General features: G+C 36.8%; 1 protein-coding gene across 3 annotated transcripts in view; it reads right to left on the bottom strand.

The window, feature by feature from the left end:
* Positions 1 to 17,585, bottom strand: part of LOC126094656 (heterogeneous nuclear ribonucleoprotein 27C) — a 67,360-nt gene that overhangs the window by 31,130 nt on the left and 18,645 nt on the right. For 2 of the 3 annotated variants that reach the window (XM_049909160.1, XM_049909159.1), the window contains 3 exons: positions 13,155 to 13,292; positions 11,331 to 11,468; positions 9,797 to 9,897 (listed from right to left, as the gene is read on the bottom strand). In XM_049909160.1, coding sequence (XP_049765117.1) covers positions 9,797 to 9,897; positions 11,331 to 11,468; positions 13,155 to 13,292 — 377 coding nt within the window. The remainder of the gene's footprint in view (positions 1 to 9,796; positions 9,898 to 11,330; positions 11,469 to 13,154; positions 13,293 to 17,585) is intronic. The other variant, XM_049909161.1, reaches the window with a different exon arrangement.

Consider the following 17,585-nt stretch of genomic DNA (forward strand, 5'->3'; position numbering starts at 1 on the left):
CACATATGATACATTTTATATGTTGGTAACAGTGCAGGTTTCTAGTGTCTGTAAATGATTATCTTTGCTAGTATTTGCTTTTGTTTCACTGAAGCAGTTTGTTCACGTGCTACTGAATGGATGTTGCCAAAGCGCTACATATATTTGTGGAAGTACAGATCATTTACTGTGCAATAAATATGAACTCTGCCACACATCAAGAAACTCAAAGTAAATTCTGTGGTAACCACTCCACAAACATAGCAAGCCACACTGTTGACAATAACCTACGTATCAGTTCTTCAGGGAAGGAACTCCCACACAGCACACCACCTGGTGATTCAAATTTTTGTGCTGTTCGTAGTGGATTTGTTGCTGTTGATTCATATGATGTGAATTTGAAGTTAGTGTATGCAATGCGTGCAACAGGAAAAGGAAAAAAGGGTGCTCAATGTTTTGATGGAGCTTCCTCCTCCTCCTCCTCCCCCAGTAAGTTCAGCACGTACATAAAACATGAAACATGCAGTAGAAGAAACTGTAAATATTAGTGGACATTGCTTTTGCACTTGATGGGACACGGCAACATCAAGGACATCATTCCTTGAATGGTGCTGTTAAGTGCTACTTCTATGGAGAACGGAAGAGTTGTATGTTGAGTTCTTATCCAAGTACTGCCATACCTGCCATGGTAACACTTAAGTAATATTGAACATCGGTGTTTTAATAATTATGATGGTTACAGTGGAGGTGTGGAGTGTAATTTCAGAGGTCAGTGCCTGTTTATAACATTAGAATTACAAAATACCTAGGAAATGGTGACTCTAAAGCTTTCAATAAAATTAATGAATTCAATATTTATGGTGATAACTTGGTAACAAAATTGAAGTGTTTTAGACATGGGCTGAGGAAGCTACAAAGAAAAATGAAAGGAAGGTTGCTATTTGATGGAAAATCTGTCTGGCCCAGGCAGATTGACAGAATTTTGGTAAACATTTTTGGAAAGCAGTGATCAATTAATTGTTATATTTTGACTAAAGTTCAGTCTTGATCACTCATGTATGTTTTAATGATATAGGTAACCGGTTTCGGTTCTTTTTACAGAACCATCATCAGACCCATGGCTCCCTTAGGATGGTAGGCGGAGCTCTCCTCACTGCTACGCAGTCAACTGCGTAGCATGCATGCATGCATACTTCCTCTACAGATGAAAGTCATCTGAACACTATCAGTTGTTATTTTTCGTGTTGAGTTCTCAACACTTTCTAACCAGCGAGTCGGCTCAATTAGTCTTAAATTACCATTCTGGAAGATGATGATCTTTTCCCCAAATTCATCATTCGAAAATGCATGGCCATCGTATACTTGCAAAAACTACTGCTGAGGTCCACATTTGTACACTATTTAAAAAAGTACAGAGCAGTCTTCTTGCATTTACAGATGAGACTTAGCTATTTAAATCAAGCACATTTATTTTGAACAAGTCGGAAAGGTAGGGCAGGGCTCAGCTTGGCAACAATTCTCTCTCTCTCTCTCTCTCTCTCTCTCTCTCTCTCTCTCACTCTCATAACACACTCCAAGTTCACCCAATACAATGAAATGCTCAATGCAGTAAAATCTACTGCTCTGTTTAAAATTTGACAATTTTGTGAAATACAGGAAAAAAGTAGCATTAAATTCTATCCACTAACAAATCCTTGTACTGTGTGTGTGTGTGTGTGTGTGTGTGTGTGTGTGTGTGTGTGTGTGTATATGAGAGAGAGAGAGAGAGAGAGAGAGAGAGATGAAGGCCTTAAGGCTGAAAGCTTCATTTATTTGTGAGTATTGTGCCTATCTGTGAGCCAGCATCTCCACAATATGGTGAGTAGCAACTTTCCTTTTCATCATATTGTTACATTCCATCCTGGGTTCTCCATTGTTTGATGTGTGGATACTATACACAAACATTAATTACATTTCTTTAGCACAGTAGCATTCAAAAGCAGAAGGGTTGTCCTAAGGAAAATAAAATAAAAAACCCAAATCAACACTATTTAATGAGAGACTGCACCAACTTGCTAAGTGGTTTGCAAAGAGAAATTCTGTTACTGTTCATGCAGGCAAGAACATTACTAGCTTTTTATCAGCTACACAACATAGTGCCACTCAGATGGAACAAGGAAAATTAACCCACCATAAAATGTCTAATAAACAAAAACCATACTAAACTGTCATCATTGTGAGAATAAATTACAGTAAAGCGAGGATGTGTCATGGATATAGCACCAAAAGACGTCAGTAGATTGTGGGATGAGCAAAAATCAAAAATTGGACTGAATCTTGATTGTGCTCTTTTATTCATTCATTAGTTGCTGTTTTATATGAATTGCACCCTAGCAGGGACAAGGTATTTCGCAGTTGCTCAAGCACAGCACTATTGATAGGTTCAAGGTGGACCAGAGACACCAACTTCACTAAGAAATAAGTTGAGCACAAGGAGGGTAATACAATACTTGCACTCAGTCAGAGCTGAGTCATGTGAAAATGTAGAAGGTTATGTTTCCCTCACGTATTGTCTTTTAATGTCATTCACAAGACACTGTCTACACTGATTATCTTAAAGCTCAGCCAAGCTGATGTCACTGGTTCCCCTTCAACCCACACTTACCAGTGTGCCCAAGCAACTGCAAAACAGACTATACCTTTTATGATGCAAGTAATACATAAACAGACGTATGCTAGGCTTTGATTCACAACAAGAACTTCTGAACATTTAATTTTGAAGAAGCTCCTGAAATCCTTACTCACTTTGTAGCCCCCCCCCCCCCCCCCCAAAATGTTCCATACGACATGAGGCAAAGCCAACTTTCTAACAAAGTGAGGGCACAGAATATACACAATACTGATGATTTGACGAATCCTTTAAGAAGCATTCACAGGGAAAGTTTCTAATATTTCTCACTCAGTTTTGTAGTGCTCTAAACAGACTACCTACTGATATGTACTTATATAAAATAAACCGGGTAATTCCTAGTTTTCGGGTATGCCTACTGATGCAACAAAGCATGCAGTACACATAGTAAAAAGATTTTCAGCCGCATTTGCCATAAGAATAATCACCACCCTTTGAGACACAGAAATCTGTTAACATAATCTATTTACTTCCACCAGCATCCTGTGTAGTAATGTTCTGAAGTAAGGCCTCAAGGAGGCAAATTGATTGATTGATTTTTATTCTTGTAGAGACCTCAAAGATAATCTGAGGCATTACAAAAGTAAATATCCCATAGTATAAATGTTACACAAATAATTACAAAAACAAGAAAAATATTATACAATATAAATATTTCACAAATAGTAAATTTAGCCAATTACAGACTTACTCATATGTAGAAGCATATAAAAATTGATGAAGTGTGGTCATACCATATTCTTTGCCTCCCTTAAAAATTCATCAGTTTCATAAATGCTGAGCTCAAGAAGAAATTCTTTTACTTTTTTTGGATTGTTGAATTGGAAGATCCCTGATATGTTTGGGTACAGCATTAAAAAATTTTATGGACTTGTATAAGAAGCACTTTTGTGTTTTTTCTAATAGTTACATCAGAAAGAAACTAGGTCCTACTCGTTTCTTGTGTTATAATTATGTCGCATGTCATACTGTTGATAACTCTGATATTTTTCCTTAATATGCATTACACACTGTAGTATAAATATTGACAGCAGGGTCATAATATAATTTTTTAAAGCTTGGCCTACAGTGAGCTCTGGGTGCCAAGCTACATATCAGTGTTATTGCCTTCTTTTGTAGTTTGAAGACATTAGCTGCCTTGCTTTGATGTCCCCACAGTATTGTACCATAGGAAATGTGACTGTATTAAACCAAAATAAACCACTTTAAGTACTGGCATGTTTAGACAAAGACGCAGCTTCCTTAGAGCAAATATTCCTTTGCTAATGCTGCTTCCCACTTTTTCTATATGGCTACCCCAGGATAATTTTGAATCAATTGCGATTCCAAGGAAATTAACAGCATTTGAGCTCTGCTCAAGTTCAGTGTTATTATTCCACAATACATACAGGTCTTTTATTTTTTTCGGTTGCCACAAAGGGAATTAAGTACTTATAGCATGGATGAAAGTAATTATAAATGTGTGGAGTTTTACACGCATCTTGCAGGCATCTGTTTCCTAAACTTTAACACTGATGAAGTTTGTTTAACACACAATGCAGATTGAGAGATCAGCATAGTAAGGAATGAAACACACAGGTGTAGTAAAACTATCCGTCCCTGGAAATAAAATGCCAAACTACAGAAGAGTTTTAAAATGTGGATTGAAGATATTGCTCCTGAAATCTACCACCATTGAAGGAATTTGTGAATAGAATTGAGTAGCCTATTACAAACCAGTTAATGATCACCATGTAAAAGTATTTTTTGTAACTGCTTTGTAATTGCTCCCATAGTCTAATAACTGACACATACCTAAATGGTTATCAATATGATCTACGGCATATGGAATTAACTACTGTGAAGCATCTTTACAGAATTGAGCAGGGTGGCAGAGGTATTTCCAGCTCTTCAATGAAGCAATGAATGCATTGGGATACAATGCAGTATCCAAGTTAATCAACCCTACCAACAGCATTAGAATATTTGGCCACGAGTGTGAAATGATCTTAGTTCCACTACAAAAACAGGATGCAAAGAAGGTAACAATTTCATATACCACATAAGACAGCGTATAGAAAAGTAGGAAAAAATCAAGGAAAATATGGGGAGGATAAATTTGGAGTTACAAAAAATAATAAAACAATGGATGTTTGAGGATGACTGGAAAAATAATGTCTATCTCTTGTTGATTGGGAGCTGGTGTTTGGCAGTTTACTGGAGTACCTCCACAGAAGACCTTGGAAGATGATTTAGGCAGTGAAGTCTTGAGACTTATTAAGGAAATGTACACAAAGGAAGCAGAGTTGAGGATTGGTTAAGAGGAGAGAAAAAAAGAGCGAGCATCAGAAGAGGCCTTACGAAAAAGCACTGTTTATTACAACATTTAAATATTTATGCATAGGAACTGAAAAGGTAGCTGCATTATAGCAGGAACATACAAAGACAAGCACACAAACAAACAAGCAAGCAATGCTGTCTGAATCTTGAGCACCACAATAGAGTGAGAATTTAGAAACTGAGTATGGAATGAGAAGCATAGGAAAGACCAAAGTAATACAGCTCAGCAAACATGAAGATTTCCTCTAAGAACTACTGGAAGAAAACCTTTGAACAAGAAAATATTTTTAGGTACTTAGTCTGAAGATAGAAAAGCAAAGCTGTGTAGAGGCAAATTTTATGGAAAAGTTTAACAGTACAAAATCTGAGACTTATTACACACAAAACTTATCTCTGTTCTTTTGCAGATTATGATGCAAATTTGAGCACGAGACAGCCATCTCCGTTATGAGCTTCTGCAAGAGGAGATGTGAAGGGAAATAAGGCCCACCTTTCTCACAAGGCATAGAGACGACTAGAATCAAAATTGCATTTGTGACACCTGTTCCAATGGTACAGCATGTTGTATTGTACAGTAGCAATGGAGGGAAATGTTCATAATGGCCCCCCCCTTTCATATTCCCTTTGTTCCCAGAAAAGGGCTTTTATATTGTACGTACAGTAAAAGCACGATTCACTAAATGTTTTGAGTGCAATATTAGACAGCATCAGTCAAAAATGGTTCAAATGGCTCTAAGGACTATGGGACTTAACCTCAGAGGTCATCTGTCCCATAGAATTAGAACTTCTCAAAACCTAACTAACCTAAGGACATCACACACATCCATGCCCGAGGCAGGATTCAAACGTCCGACTGCAGCAGCAGCGCGGTTCTATACTGAAGCACCTAGAACTGCTCTGCCACAGTGGCCAGCCATCAGTCAACCAGGAGGAGGAAAAATACTTAGTTACTTTTGAAATACAGCTGTGAACAAAAATGCTGAAGTAAAATGGACTGACAAAATTACAAATGATGCACTTTTAAAAATAAGAGAGGAAGGGAACTTAAGTTTTGATAAGAACAAGGGAAACATCTTGACTGATGTCAACAACAATGAACAGTCACTGAAGCAAAGAGTATGGAAAGGGAAAAGGAGGATGTTAACTTTCAATACTGGATTACATTGATAATGGATGAAGTTACCAGAAGAGCAAGGAAAAGCCACAGAACTGAGGACAGTGGAATATACCAAAGAAGGATTAAAAAGGGCTGCCACTCAATTTTTTCTATCTGTGAAGAATGTACAGAAACCAAACTGAAAGAATAGTCCACATCTTTCTTACATGTTTGCAAGCACAAATATTTCTGTGAAGTTTCAAACAAGTGCACTTTGTTTATCATACTTACATCTGCGGCACTCAAAGGTTGGATGTGAGCGATGTGCATGAACGGGCAACTAATGACACCATTACTTATGAACTACTCCACAGGACACCTTGTAGGGAATTAAGGTAGATCACTGGTCAGCAAACAGAACATGACTAACAAGCTTTATAGCTATTCTCTTCCAGAAAAAAAAAAGGAAAAAACTGTTGCCTTACGTACATTACAACCATAGAGAGGGAGAACAGAAATCTATCCATTAGCTTAACTGCTCCAACCCATTGGAACATTTACAAAAATAGTGAGTTTGATACATTAACAATCCAATTACATACACAAGCTGCAAACGAGTTTATGTACAACTTTTATGGAGCCTCTATTTGCAATTCACGGAATGCTTCTGGAATACAAATATTCAGTTTCTTGCTCCCATTTATTTTGGGTGTTACGGGAAGGCTAGTTTTCCTTTCCACAGCTTCAAAGTACAATAACAGCACATAATGTTATGTGGTGTACATTGTTGAAATTACAATTGAGAAGTTGGAAAGATTTAACATGTCCAGAATCTCCCAATCTAGCCACATCATGGGGAGTTGTTTTGTAATAGATGTATGACATTCATGGAATATGTAACACCTGCAGACAATGATACAATTACAAGAGTATGTTTTACATGAGCAGTGGACACATGTACCTGAAATAAAGACTACCTAGCATAGTGGGAGACTCTCAAAGCATACTCAGGATCTGAATTCGAAGGATGGAAAATCTTTTACTCCAACTATACACTGAGTTTCAACACTGTACAACACTTGTTGAAATTTGAACATTTTTGCTTAACTAATACAGGTTTGCATTGGAATTACAGATATAAAGACTAGCATTGCTGACAAAAATTTGTTAAGGGCATCTCACTACCAGTAAGCTTACCTTTTAAGGTTGTCACATTACACCTTCAAATGTGTTTCAAAGATGAAATATAATTCACCCTATCTTAAGAAAGTTTTTTCCCAAATTCATCAATCAAAAAATATAAGGATGTCTCGTATTCAAAGATTGAACTATTGCTGCCGAAGTTATTTTTACATTGTTTAATAGAGTATGTAAGGATAGTCTTACATTTGCACATCAAGCTTTGCCTATTTATGTCACGTGCGGATTTACTTTGATGTTTGGAAGGGAGTAAACAATACTTGCTTTTGAACAGGTTCAAGATTTGCCAATATGCCAAAGCAGTCTATAAAGTGTTGACAATACGCAAGATACTATCAACTAACCATTACAACAATCTATTGCTCCACTTAAAATTTAACAATTTTGTGAAATACCAGAGGAAATAGTACTATCATCTTACAAACTTATACTTTACCAGGTTTGCATCAAGTTCTCATACAGACAAAATAATGATTTACTACACTGTTTGTAGGTGAGAAAAATCAGTCGCTGTTCATATGATATAATTGCAACCAGGTTTTAATCAAGTTTTAAACATTGTGACATTGAGATGAAACAAGAAGGAAATTTAAACAAAAACGAAATGCCTAATGAACAAATCTTTACAATTGTGAGAATAAACCACAGTACAGCAGAAGGACCCACCATAGAGAGAAAACCAAAAAAATGACAGATTGTGGGACAAACAAAAGTTTTTGTCTGTTACACTTGCTCCAATAAAGCACTATGGAAGGCTTAGAGGGGGAGCAGTGATACTAGCTTGACTGAACTAAATGAGCGCAGGGAGGGGAGTACTGAAAGGGCAGCAAATTACATCATACAGCCAACCATGGGAATCTATACCACATACTTTGGCTTTTTAACAACATGTTTTAAATACAGATTACCTGAATTCATTCGTTATCTTTAACTGACTTGAAAATCTGGCAAACACTCAACAATAGTGTTCATTCCCACAGGAGACTGAACATCTTGACAGGGGATCATGGCACACTTAGGTATTTAGTGCTGCAATGTTATTGACACTCAACGCAACTTACGATGGGAATGAAAGGGAGTATGTCAGCTGCTACTTTCAGGCACCCAAGGGGTGGGGGTGGGGGGGGGGGGAGGAGAGAGAGAGAGAGAGAGAGAGAGAGAGAGAGAGAGAGAGAGAGAGAGAGAGAGAGAGAGAGAGGGGGGGGGGGGCAGACATACTGTAAGTTTGAAAGCAAGAGACATTAATATCAAAGTCAGCACAGAAGCAAATCCTAAATGTATTCCGATAAATACAGCTGTAGTCTCAGGTCCCACTGTAACCATGACCTCAGAAACTTTAATATGTGAATTTCACAGCTATGCTACTAGGATGATAGTTAAAAATAGGTATACCGTAGATGACAGGGTTATTAAGTGGAATGTAGAAAAGAGAACAGCCCGCAAATTAATATAAACCATTTCTTTTCATTCATTTTATTTCTCCTTTTACTATCAAAAAGTAGGTAATCAATAACTGCCATAGCTTTGTTAACAGGTATAATGTTAACCTTTTAGGGAGCAACTGTGTCAATAAAACAGCTTGTCATTTCAATTAGTCAAAAGTATGTGAAAAATTTTTCTCGAGATATCTCTGAGGAAAAATAGGAAAGAGGGGGGGGGGGGGGGGGAGTTCGTGGTGGTGGCATCCTACTCTGGTACATACAGACTGACATGGTACAGATGAAATTCTAAGACAATAAAATGGGAACAGAACTTCACTACTCTGTGGTGGTGGTCGTGGCAACAGCAGCAGCTTCATGGCGTACAATACTACTCCAATAAGTAACATGAGATAAGACAATATAAAAAAGGATCAAAGCATTTAGGAATTCAAAACTGACAAATACAAGTCTGTCAACTGTAATACCAAGGCCTGCAAAAAAAAAAAAAAATTTATTTAGAGAAAGGCTCCAAACGCATGAAGTCGCTTGTCGGGAAGCACTGGCCTTATGTTACTTCATTTCAGGAAATATTTGTCCACTTAAAGCCTTCCCACTAGGCCAAGCATATGGGTGCAACATGGAAAGATATAGGTGTTCTTTGAACAGGTTCCCTGCTTTACTAGTACAGGCAAGTTTTCAGGTTGCAAAATTCTTCCTGCATTGATATATGGCACACATGGTTATCTGTTACAGTTGAACTAGAGATAGCTTCCTAGTAGATGAACTGAAATTTAAGACATGTGGAAAACATTTCACTCTGGTCCTGGATAAATGACACCAAATGCCTAGCAGTTAGCTGCAAGATGCACCAGATTGTCTGTAAAGGTTTTACTATTAGAAATTAGTTTGCCTATATTTTATCAATATAAGATTACAATGATACAGAACATTAAGGCACGTTCTACAGTGGTGCGTCAAATTTTATTATGTTACGAGACACTGCTGCAGAAGGACGTTGGTCCGATTGTATACTTTTCGTCTAGTGAAAATTTATCTCACAAACAGCAATGTGATACTATTACCGTAAGTCAAAAGTTAACAAATATGACTTACAGGATAACTGCCGTAACTACCATAACCAGTATAGTCCCCCGCTCCTTTCTGTGCAGTTGCTGCCCCTGGTGCAGCTGGCCCAGGACCTGGTGTTGCTCCAGCTGAAAAATTAGATCCATGTATAAACAGATGACTAAGTAGAACAATTTCTTAAGGTTTTAATGTTAAGAAACCTTTAGGAGCATCAAATTTTATGCTGTGTTTGAAACCATCAGAAAAATTAATGACTTAATGCTTATCACACACTTCAAACATTGTTTTATGCCTAATGAATTAATTTTTACAAGTTTCTACTGCATTTCTCTTCATACTGTCAACTTTTCTCATAGGCTAGAACAATTTTTATCTGAATGACACTAGTTGATGTCAACCACTGCATTTCTTCCAGTTTAGTCAACCTCAACTTCTCTGAAAACTGTGTGTGTGTGTGTGTGTGTGTGTGTGTGTGTGTGTGTGTGTGTGTGTGTGTGTGATAGCAACATTACCATACTTCTTAAAAACTTGCAAAGCTTTTACAGTCCATTAATTTCTTTGTAAATTATATCAACTGCATGAAGGTGATTTTTATTCAGGGCAACCAAGTCAAAAGAACCAAATTGGTTGATCCCTACACTACCGAAGTAAAATGGACTGACCAAACTGTGAACCTCCCAAATCCACTGAGTAAGTTGAATTAACCACAAATGGTGACAGTTACCTTTTCTTGGAAGTATAAGACAATCCACTGCAGTTCACATTTAGGTTATCTGTTAAAGATCAGTCACCTTCTCATGAGATACTGTTCTCTTCCAACAGCTACACATACATTACAAATGACACTATGAATACAACCTGTCAAAAAGAATAGTTTTGACGACTTCAAAGATGAATGACAACTTCATTCAAAAATCCAACTTTACGTTGAAAAGACAATTACATGAACACGAAGGCCATAAGACAAGACAAACACCTGTAAAATGTTGCCCATAATTAGCAACAAAATTAGCAAATGCTCTTAGTATCAAATTTGCAACAGAATACATGAGAATACATGTCTCGAAGTGAGGAAGACACTGGCCCTATGATTCACTTTTATCTGTCAAAACCTGAATTTGAACGGAACTTGTCACACCCCTACAGAATCAAATGTCATCTTGCCTCACTGCCAATACGAAGCAGTAGCAGTGTTTCCTGCACTGAAGCAGAATAATAATTGCCTAATGAAAACATTTATCTACTGCCTTCACACAAGTGTCTACAGCACCATTACAACAGGGTGCATGTAGAACAAATAATTCACTGCAATGAAGTCCATTATCTGTTTCCAACATTCCGGAAAGAGTCATACCATTCTGAACGTATAAATATATGCACACTACGACAAACAGAAGCTAGTGGATAAGGGACAGTCCACAGACAGGCCAACTGAGCTTTTGTCGATAATGACGAAGTTAACTACAACCGAAAAAATGCAGTGTAATGATGAACTGAATGGCAGTATTCTACAAAGCATTGTACAATGGCATACTAAAAAAGAAGCCTGCGAAGCACTCACCCTGAGGACCAGGTGGACCTGGAGTTGGGCCAGGTGGCCCACCTGTTGCTGGTGGGCCATTCTGAGGCATATTCCAGTTCCAGTTACCTCCATAACCCGACTGAGGGCCTCCCTGAGGTGGACCAGCAACACCGTAACCTACAAGCCCTCAATCATTTTAGGCAGTAACATTGATAATATTGCAAAGTTAAAAGTACTTTAAGACTTATGAATCCCAACTGCCCAATTTTGTTTTACGTAAGAAAGCCAGAGGGGTACCTACTGTTTCATTTCCAGAATACAATCCTACCACAACCCTTTTCTTATATAAGCATGAACGGACAGCAGGAGGGCATAAATTTAACGAATTCAACCACATTAGTATTACGTGTTTTTAAGAACTGGCAACAACTCGAGTTATGTAGAAACGAATTCTGCTAACAAAGTACACACTGAATACCCTACTACAAATATGCACACAATTCCTACACATTGCACTAACTTTTTTATTCAAATTTTTATAAATGGACTTAAAAATAGAGTGAGAATGGAGTGTGCTTTGTTTTCAGCATTTACTCAATATTTATCTCCATTTGTTGTGACAGTCAACAATTGTAAGCACTAGAAGCGAAACTACCAAAACATGACACTTTTGTATCATCGAATAGTAACTATCCAGATCTCCAGCTACAAATAATGGAAGAGTACAGTGAACTCCTGAAACTTGACATTCATTCAAATAGCTTAATGCTTGCTCAAACCAAATAGAATTTTTTTTTCTGGAATACACAAGGGAAGCAAACATTAACAACTAAAAATCCATAGCTGATCTTGTCAGTGTACCACCATTCCAAAATGGTAAAGGAACTGTATAATTTTGGGACTGAAGACAGACATCAGCAAGTCTTAAGAGTTCTGTATCAATATTTTATTCCTACGTTTCAAACCATGTGACCCTGATTCTTCAATGTGCAGCTGTATCAACAATAATAATTTAGTCTGAATTCAGAGTCTCATGCATCCCTTCCACATAGGGGAATCGGTGCCTTACATTTTCAGAGAGGACAATTTTGACTGTATCTAATCCGTCTTTCTGCAATGTTTTTCCTAAGGAAAATGCTCACATTTTCCTTGAACAGATAACTCAACTTATCGTCTTAACAGAACTGGTATAAGATTGGCAGGGGTGCCAATATAAGATTTTTATAGCAATGCCAGAACATTAGAAGAATCTAACAAGAAAAAAAAAAAAAAAGAGAAAGCTGAACTAATATCCAGTCACCAGCAACTCTGTCCATTGTTCAGTGGGTACCTTCACCTTTGTAATCTTACCGCACAAGTATCTTGAGGAAGAAAAGCTTGTGAGGGAACTAATTTTAAACCTGCGTACTTCCACTTTTGTTACTGTTACAAGAGCTCATAAGTGAATACAATTGTTGGAAATTATTAGTGCTCACGGGTTCTGAAAAACCACACGACACCAACAGTGTTGAAGTTTACATGTTTTCAATTAGTTACCTGTCTGCTTCCAAACCAAATAATTATTTACCTATGAAACCATTATATTACAATCATGAATATGAAAATGTCCTTGTAAACATTTTTAATAAGTAATGTATCAACCACACAATTTTTTGTGGTCTTCATTTTAATGCTTTACTTTTGTTACAATTAATCACAATCAATAACACAAAAAGAGCTTATGTTTACATCTTTCATAATATCTTCTGATTTATGTTACTCTCACAGAGTCCATTATCACCTGACATGCTTAGTGATTGTGTGTGACAAAGTTATTTCAGACATTTAGTTCCACCACCATGTAAAGCTAATTTAGTAATTTACCGTATGAGCCATATCCCTGCTGTGCTGGTGGACCACCATAATTTGAGCCCCACTGAGGGGGAGGCATTTGCTGACCCTGTGGACCAGGTGGCGCACCCCAACCTTGATAACCACCAGGGCCTGATGGCGCACCATATCCTGCCAATTTAAAATGGGCAAAGGCATTTCAGGAAAACTCACATTAAGAACACAATAATTATTCAATAATAACTGTCAGCAAAATCATAAATACATCAAAAGCCTCTGAAGCAGAAGCTTCGGTACTCTAGCCAAGTCATTCATCACAGCTTTGCATGCTTCATGCTACACAAAATGTAACATGCAGGGTAAAATGTCTAAATCAGAAATGACCCTCTAATAGCACACAAGTACAATAATTCTGGTAATCAAAGAACGTTTTTAACTTACACGATTTCCTTCTTATAATTAACCGTCACTCTGAAACCTCCCCCTTCCCAAAATGCACCCACCGTCTAAACACAACCAATAAACCATCTGTTGCTTCTGATATTTTTTTTATCATGCTTAAATTACTTATATACCAATACTTTTGTTAAATCAACAAGAGGTCTGTTGCTGATCACCAGTGCACATTTCTCTATTACTGAGAAACAGGATTATGTACAATCTCCTCAGTACACTAACCATTCTGAATCACCAGTTTGCCAACCCATTTATGGCAATTCCTCTCTACCGCACTTTAGAATGACGTAATTTCATGAAACCTCAGGTCATTAAGACAACAGTGTCAAAGCTTAAGAAAATAAAGCATATCTAATACAATGATAAAGGCAATGAAACACAGCAATGAAACACACCATCTGTTTACATTTAGAAAATTCTTGAAATAATAAATATGAAGACTAATTTCTACGAAACTATGGGCAGTTCTCATGGAAGGACCACTTACTCCCTTGGAATCAATTTAACTGTTTAAAAAACAATATCTGCCAAATTAAATGTTTACTTTGCAAATCATAATACCTTTGCACAATAAAAAAAATATTTAACGAACATGAAGTTCATACACAAATAATATTTTTAGTTCAAATTAAAGTCCCAGTGCCAACAGAGTTCATGTACCTAATTACAAGACTTACAGTTTACACTGTGAACTTTAAATACAATAACCACATTCCTTCCAAGCAAGACAGGAATTACCATGGTGCATGCATGCCTTTTAGAACTATTCTGCACCTAATTCACTAACCTTTTTAACTGGTTCTCACTGGACAAAAATGTTAGTAGTTATTATCTGTTCAAAATTACTTTAGGATTGACAACTACCAAGTAAGGGGATGAGGCTCAAGGGAGGGATGGCAAACAGTAAGACAATCCTATGAGACCTGTCACTGCAGTAAACACCAATGGTTTGCAGAAAATCCACCCTCCAATACTACTCACTTTCCACACTTGCACTAAAGTTGCAGTTCCACGTGGTTTGCTGTCCCGTGAGATCATTCATTGCACACTGATTCCTGCCCCAACCCAAATTGCAGAAGGTAATATTTTATTTATACTACTATTTTGTAACAATGGCCAATGTCTGAAGCAAATTCATCAAATTTTATTCAGTGAAAATATTGACTCTCTCTCTCTCTTGGGCAGGAGATTGCCATACAAGGTCATCCGTCCATCGTATGCATACATTGTCAATTTTACTTTATTACATTTCTGCAGTTTAAACACTCAGCAAAGATAGTGATGTCAGCTCTGAAGATTGGATGACAGCTGTCAATTACGTGCAGCGCCTCCAGGAAAAATGATGGCAGAATGAATATTATAACAATCTTTTTCGGAATTGTTCAAGTGATCAAATAATGCAGTGAGTGTTACTTCAAGCAACATGAAACAGTTTCTTCATTTCCATCAGGAAAAAAGATGCAGACAGATTCTGCTGGATTCTATGGGTAGTTTACATACTTTACTAGCAAATTTGGGTTGTGTGGGTTAGGACCTAGTAAAAAAAATTATCAGCAACTGAATTCCAACACAGCTGACCTAAAGAACCCAGTCTTCACCACAAAAAATCCTCTGCAAGGTATTACTTTGCATCACCACTCCTTTCTTTCAAAATGCAAAGGGTCACTTATTATTTTACAATAAAGTTTGATCGGAAATCACAAAGACACATTAATAATAAACCTAACACTGTTGCACACATGAGAATGTCAACCTAAAGAAAATGCTTTCTAATTCTTGGAAACTACCGACATCATCTCAGGAATTTGTTACCACAAATGAAACTAACCTGAAAATATGGTATATCTGTTCTAAAAAATACACTGATGAACAATAGTGTGAATGTTACAAGTTTGAATAAAATTTAAGATTACAGGAATCTTCCAAGCAGGACTAGGCAACTCTCCTATGTGCCTTTACTTGTTCCTGCCAAAGTGTCAACCCTGAAGTAATTTTTAACTTTCATTAGCAGAAATGGGAATAAAAGATTTAAAGCTGTACATGTAAACAGAACTCGTGTGTGTGTGTGTGTGTGTGTGTGTGTGTGTGTGTGTGTGTGTGTGTGTGTGTGTTTTACAGGTTTTCCACACAAATGCAGGGACACTTTCTAGGAATTAAACAGAAGTCAATCTTTACACTATGTTGAATGTTTTATAATCCTGCTTTTTCTGCTAGAAATGCCTAGGTATAAATGTTTTATTCTCTTAACAGTAATACTAATGCCTACTGCAATAAAAACATAAAATACAGGGGCCTTCCTAATAAAAAAGTATTTTGATTCTTGTGAAGAGAAGTGTGGTGTCAACATTTGACAAGCTCAATTATAAATTTTATGTAATTTCAGTTGTGGCAGCCTCTTCCTTGTCACCTCAGTACATAACCCATTAACTCTACATATTGGAAGTAGTAATTATTCCATTTTTAAATGGAATAAATTTCAATTTTTTTCTTTTTCAGACAAAATTCTTATCAATGTCCGTGTGCCTCACTGGAAGTTTCACACACAAACCCACTTGTTTAACTCTGCATACTAATCAACAGCAGTTCAATAGAGTTCAAAGTTTTGTCACTACTTTCATTTGGAAACCAATTTGTTACTTTCCAGATAAGCCCTGTCACTGCTTTTACTGACATGCAAATTCCTACAATAGAATAACTATTAGATCATATGGCTCTTAATTTTGCCAATTAACCAGTAGTTATAGCAGATGTTTTGTAAACTGTGTTATATACCATGGCAATTATTTCTAGTACAGATGAATATCTGTTAATGCAATAACAAGTCTAAACTAATTTACCTACTGAAACAAAAACATGCACAGCTGTCAATTACATGAACGGTGTACCATTACTTTTTCTGTTTGTGTTGTTCAAATTCCTCTTCCCACACTTTGACAACTTCAGTACACAGGCAGCCAATAGTATTTTAGAAATAGTGAGCAGAGCTGAACATGGTAACAATATCATATACATCATTTGGGTGGGGTGGGGGGAATCCATATCCATTGCTCATTTATGCAACAGCAGAGTATTTGATCACTTTTGCTATTTTTATTGTGTTTAAATAAGGTTATGTTACACAAATGGTTCTATCAGAATTTCACCCTTCATGCAGTAATTACATGAAGTAACAGTGAATGTTTCATCCATTAATATAGTTGTTCAACACTGACACCTAGCACACCATGATTTTTAAAAAGTCTGTAGTTGCATTGGCACTGATTACAGGAAGCTGATCACTTGGTTACAGATGTGTACTCATTTTTGATCATTTTCATCCTGGGGTAATTGCATACAGTGACATAATACCTTCATATTGCAATTACTGAACCACCCACTAAAGTACTGTAATGTGAACTACTTGCTTAATTTTGTATCTTGTCACACCAAATAATAAATTCACTATAATTTATTCTGAGCAATTGATATATGCACTGTGCTATCAAGCTAGAATATTGCCACTTCAAAGAGAAGAAGCAAACATTTACTTTCCTATGATGAAGCTTAATATGTTATTCTGTTGCAAACATTAACTTTATCTGGTATTGGCTGAATGACCTAAAATAAAGAGTTCAAAAATACAATTTATGATAATATACCTCAACTACAAATTATACCAGTATACCAGTGTATCACTCACTGTATGTACTACATTGAATGCCTTCTGTAGTGAAACTTGGCATATTAATGGCAATCAATTGGTATGTTGTTGCACTGTGTGTGTGTGTGTGTGTGTGTGTGTGTGTGTGTGTGTGTAGTGAAGTGAAGTGAAGTGAAGTGAATTCATTGAAGTGATGTATCAAGCCTAAATTTTACTTATGAGTTTTTTCTCATTTCAGATGAACAACACGTCAAACTGTACCAGAATTTGATTTGTTTATTCGCAACTACAGCAAAAACAGACATTGCAATTAGCTGTCTGCTTCCCAGAAAATAAACTGAAAACTTACATCTATTGAGAAGAAAGTG

This window comes from Schistocerca cancellata, chromosome 8 (genome assembly GCF_023864275.1).
Source record: "Schistocerca cancellata isolate TAMUIC-IGC-003103 chromosome 8, iqSchCanc2.1, whole genome shotgun sequence".
Lineage (NCBI taxonomy): Eukaryota > Metazoa > Arthropoda > Insecta > Orthoptera > Acrididae > Schistocerca > Schistocerca cancellata.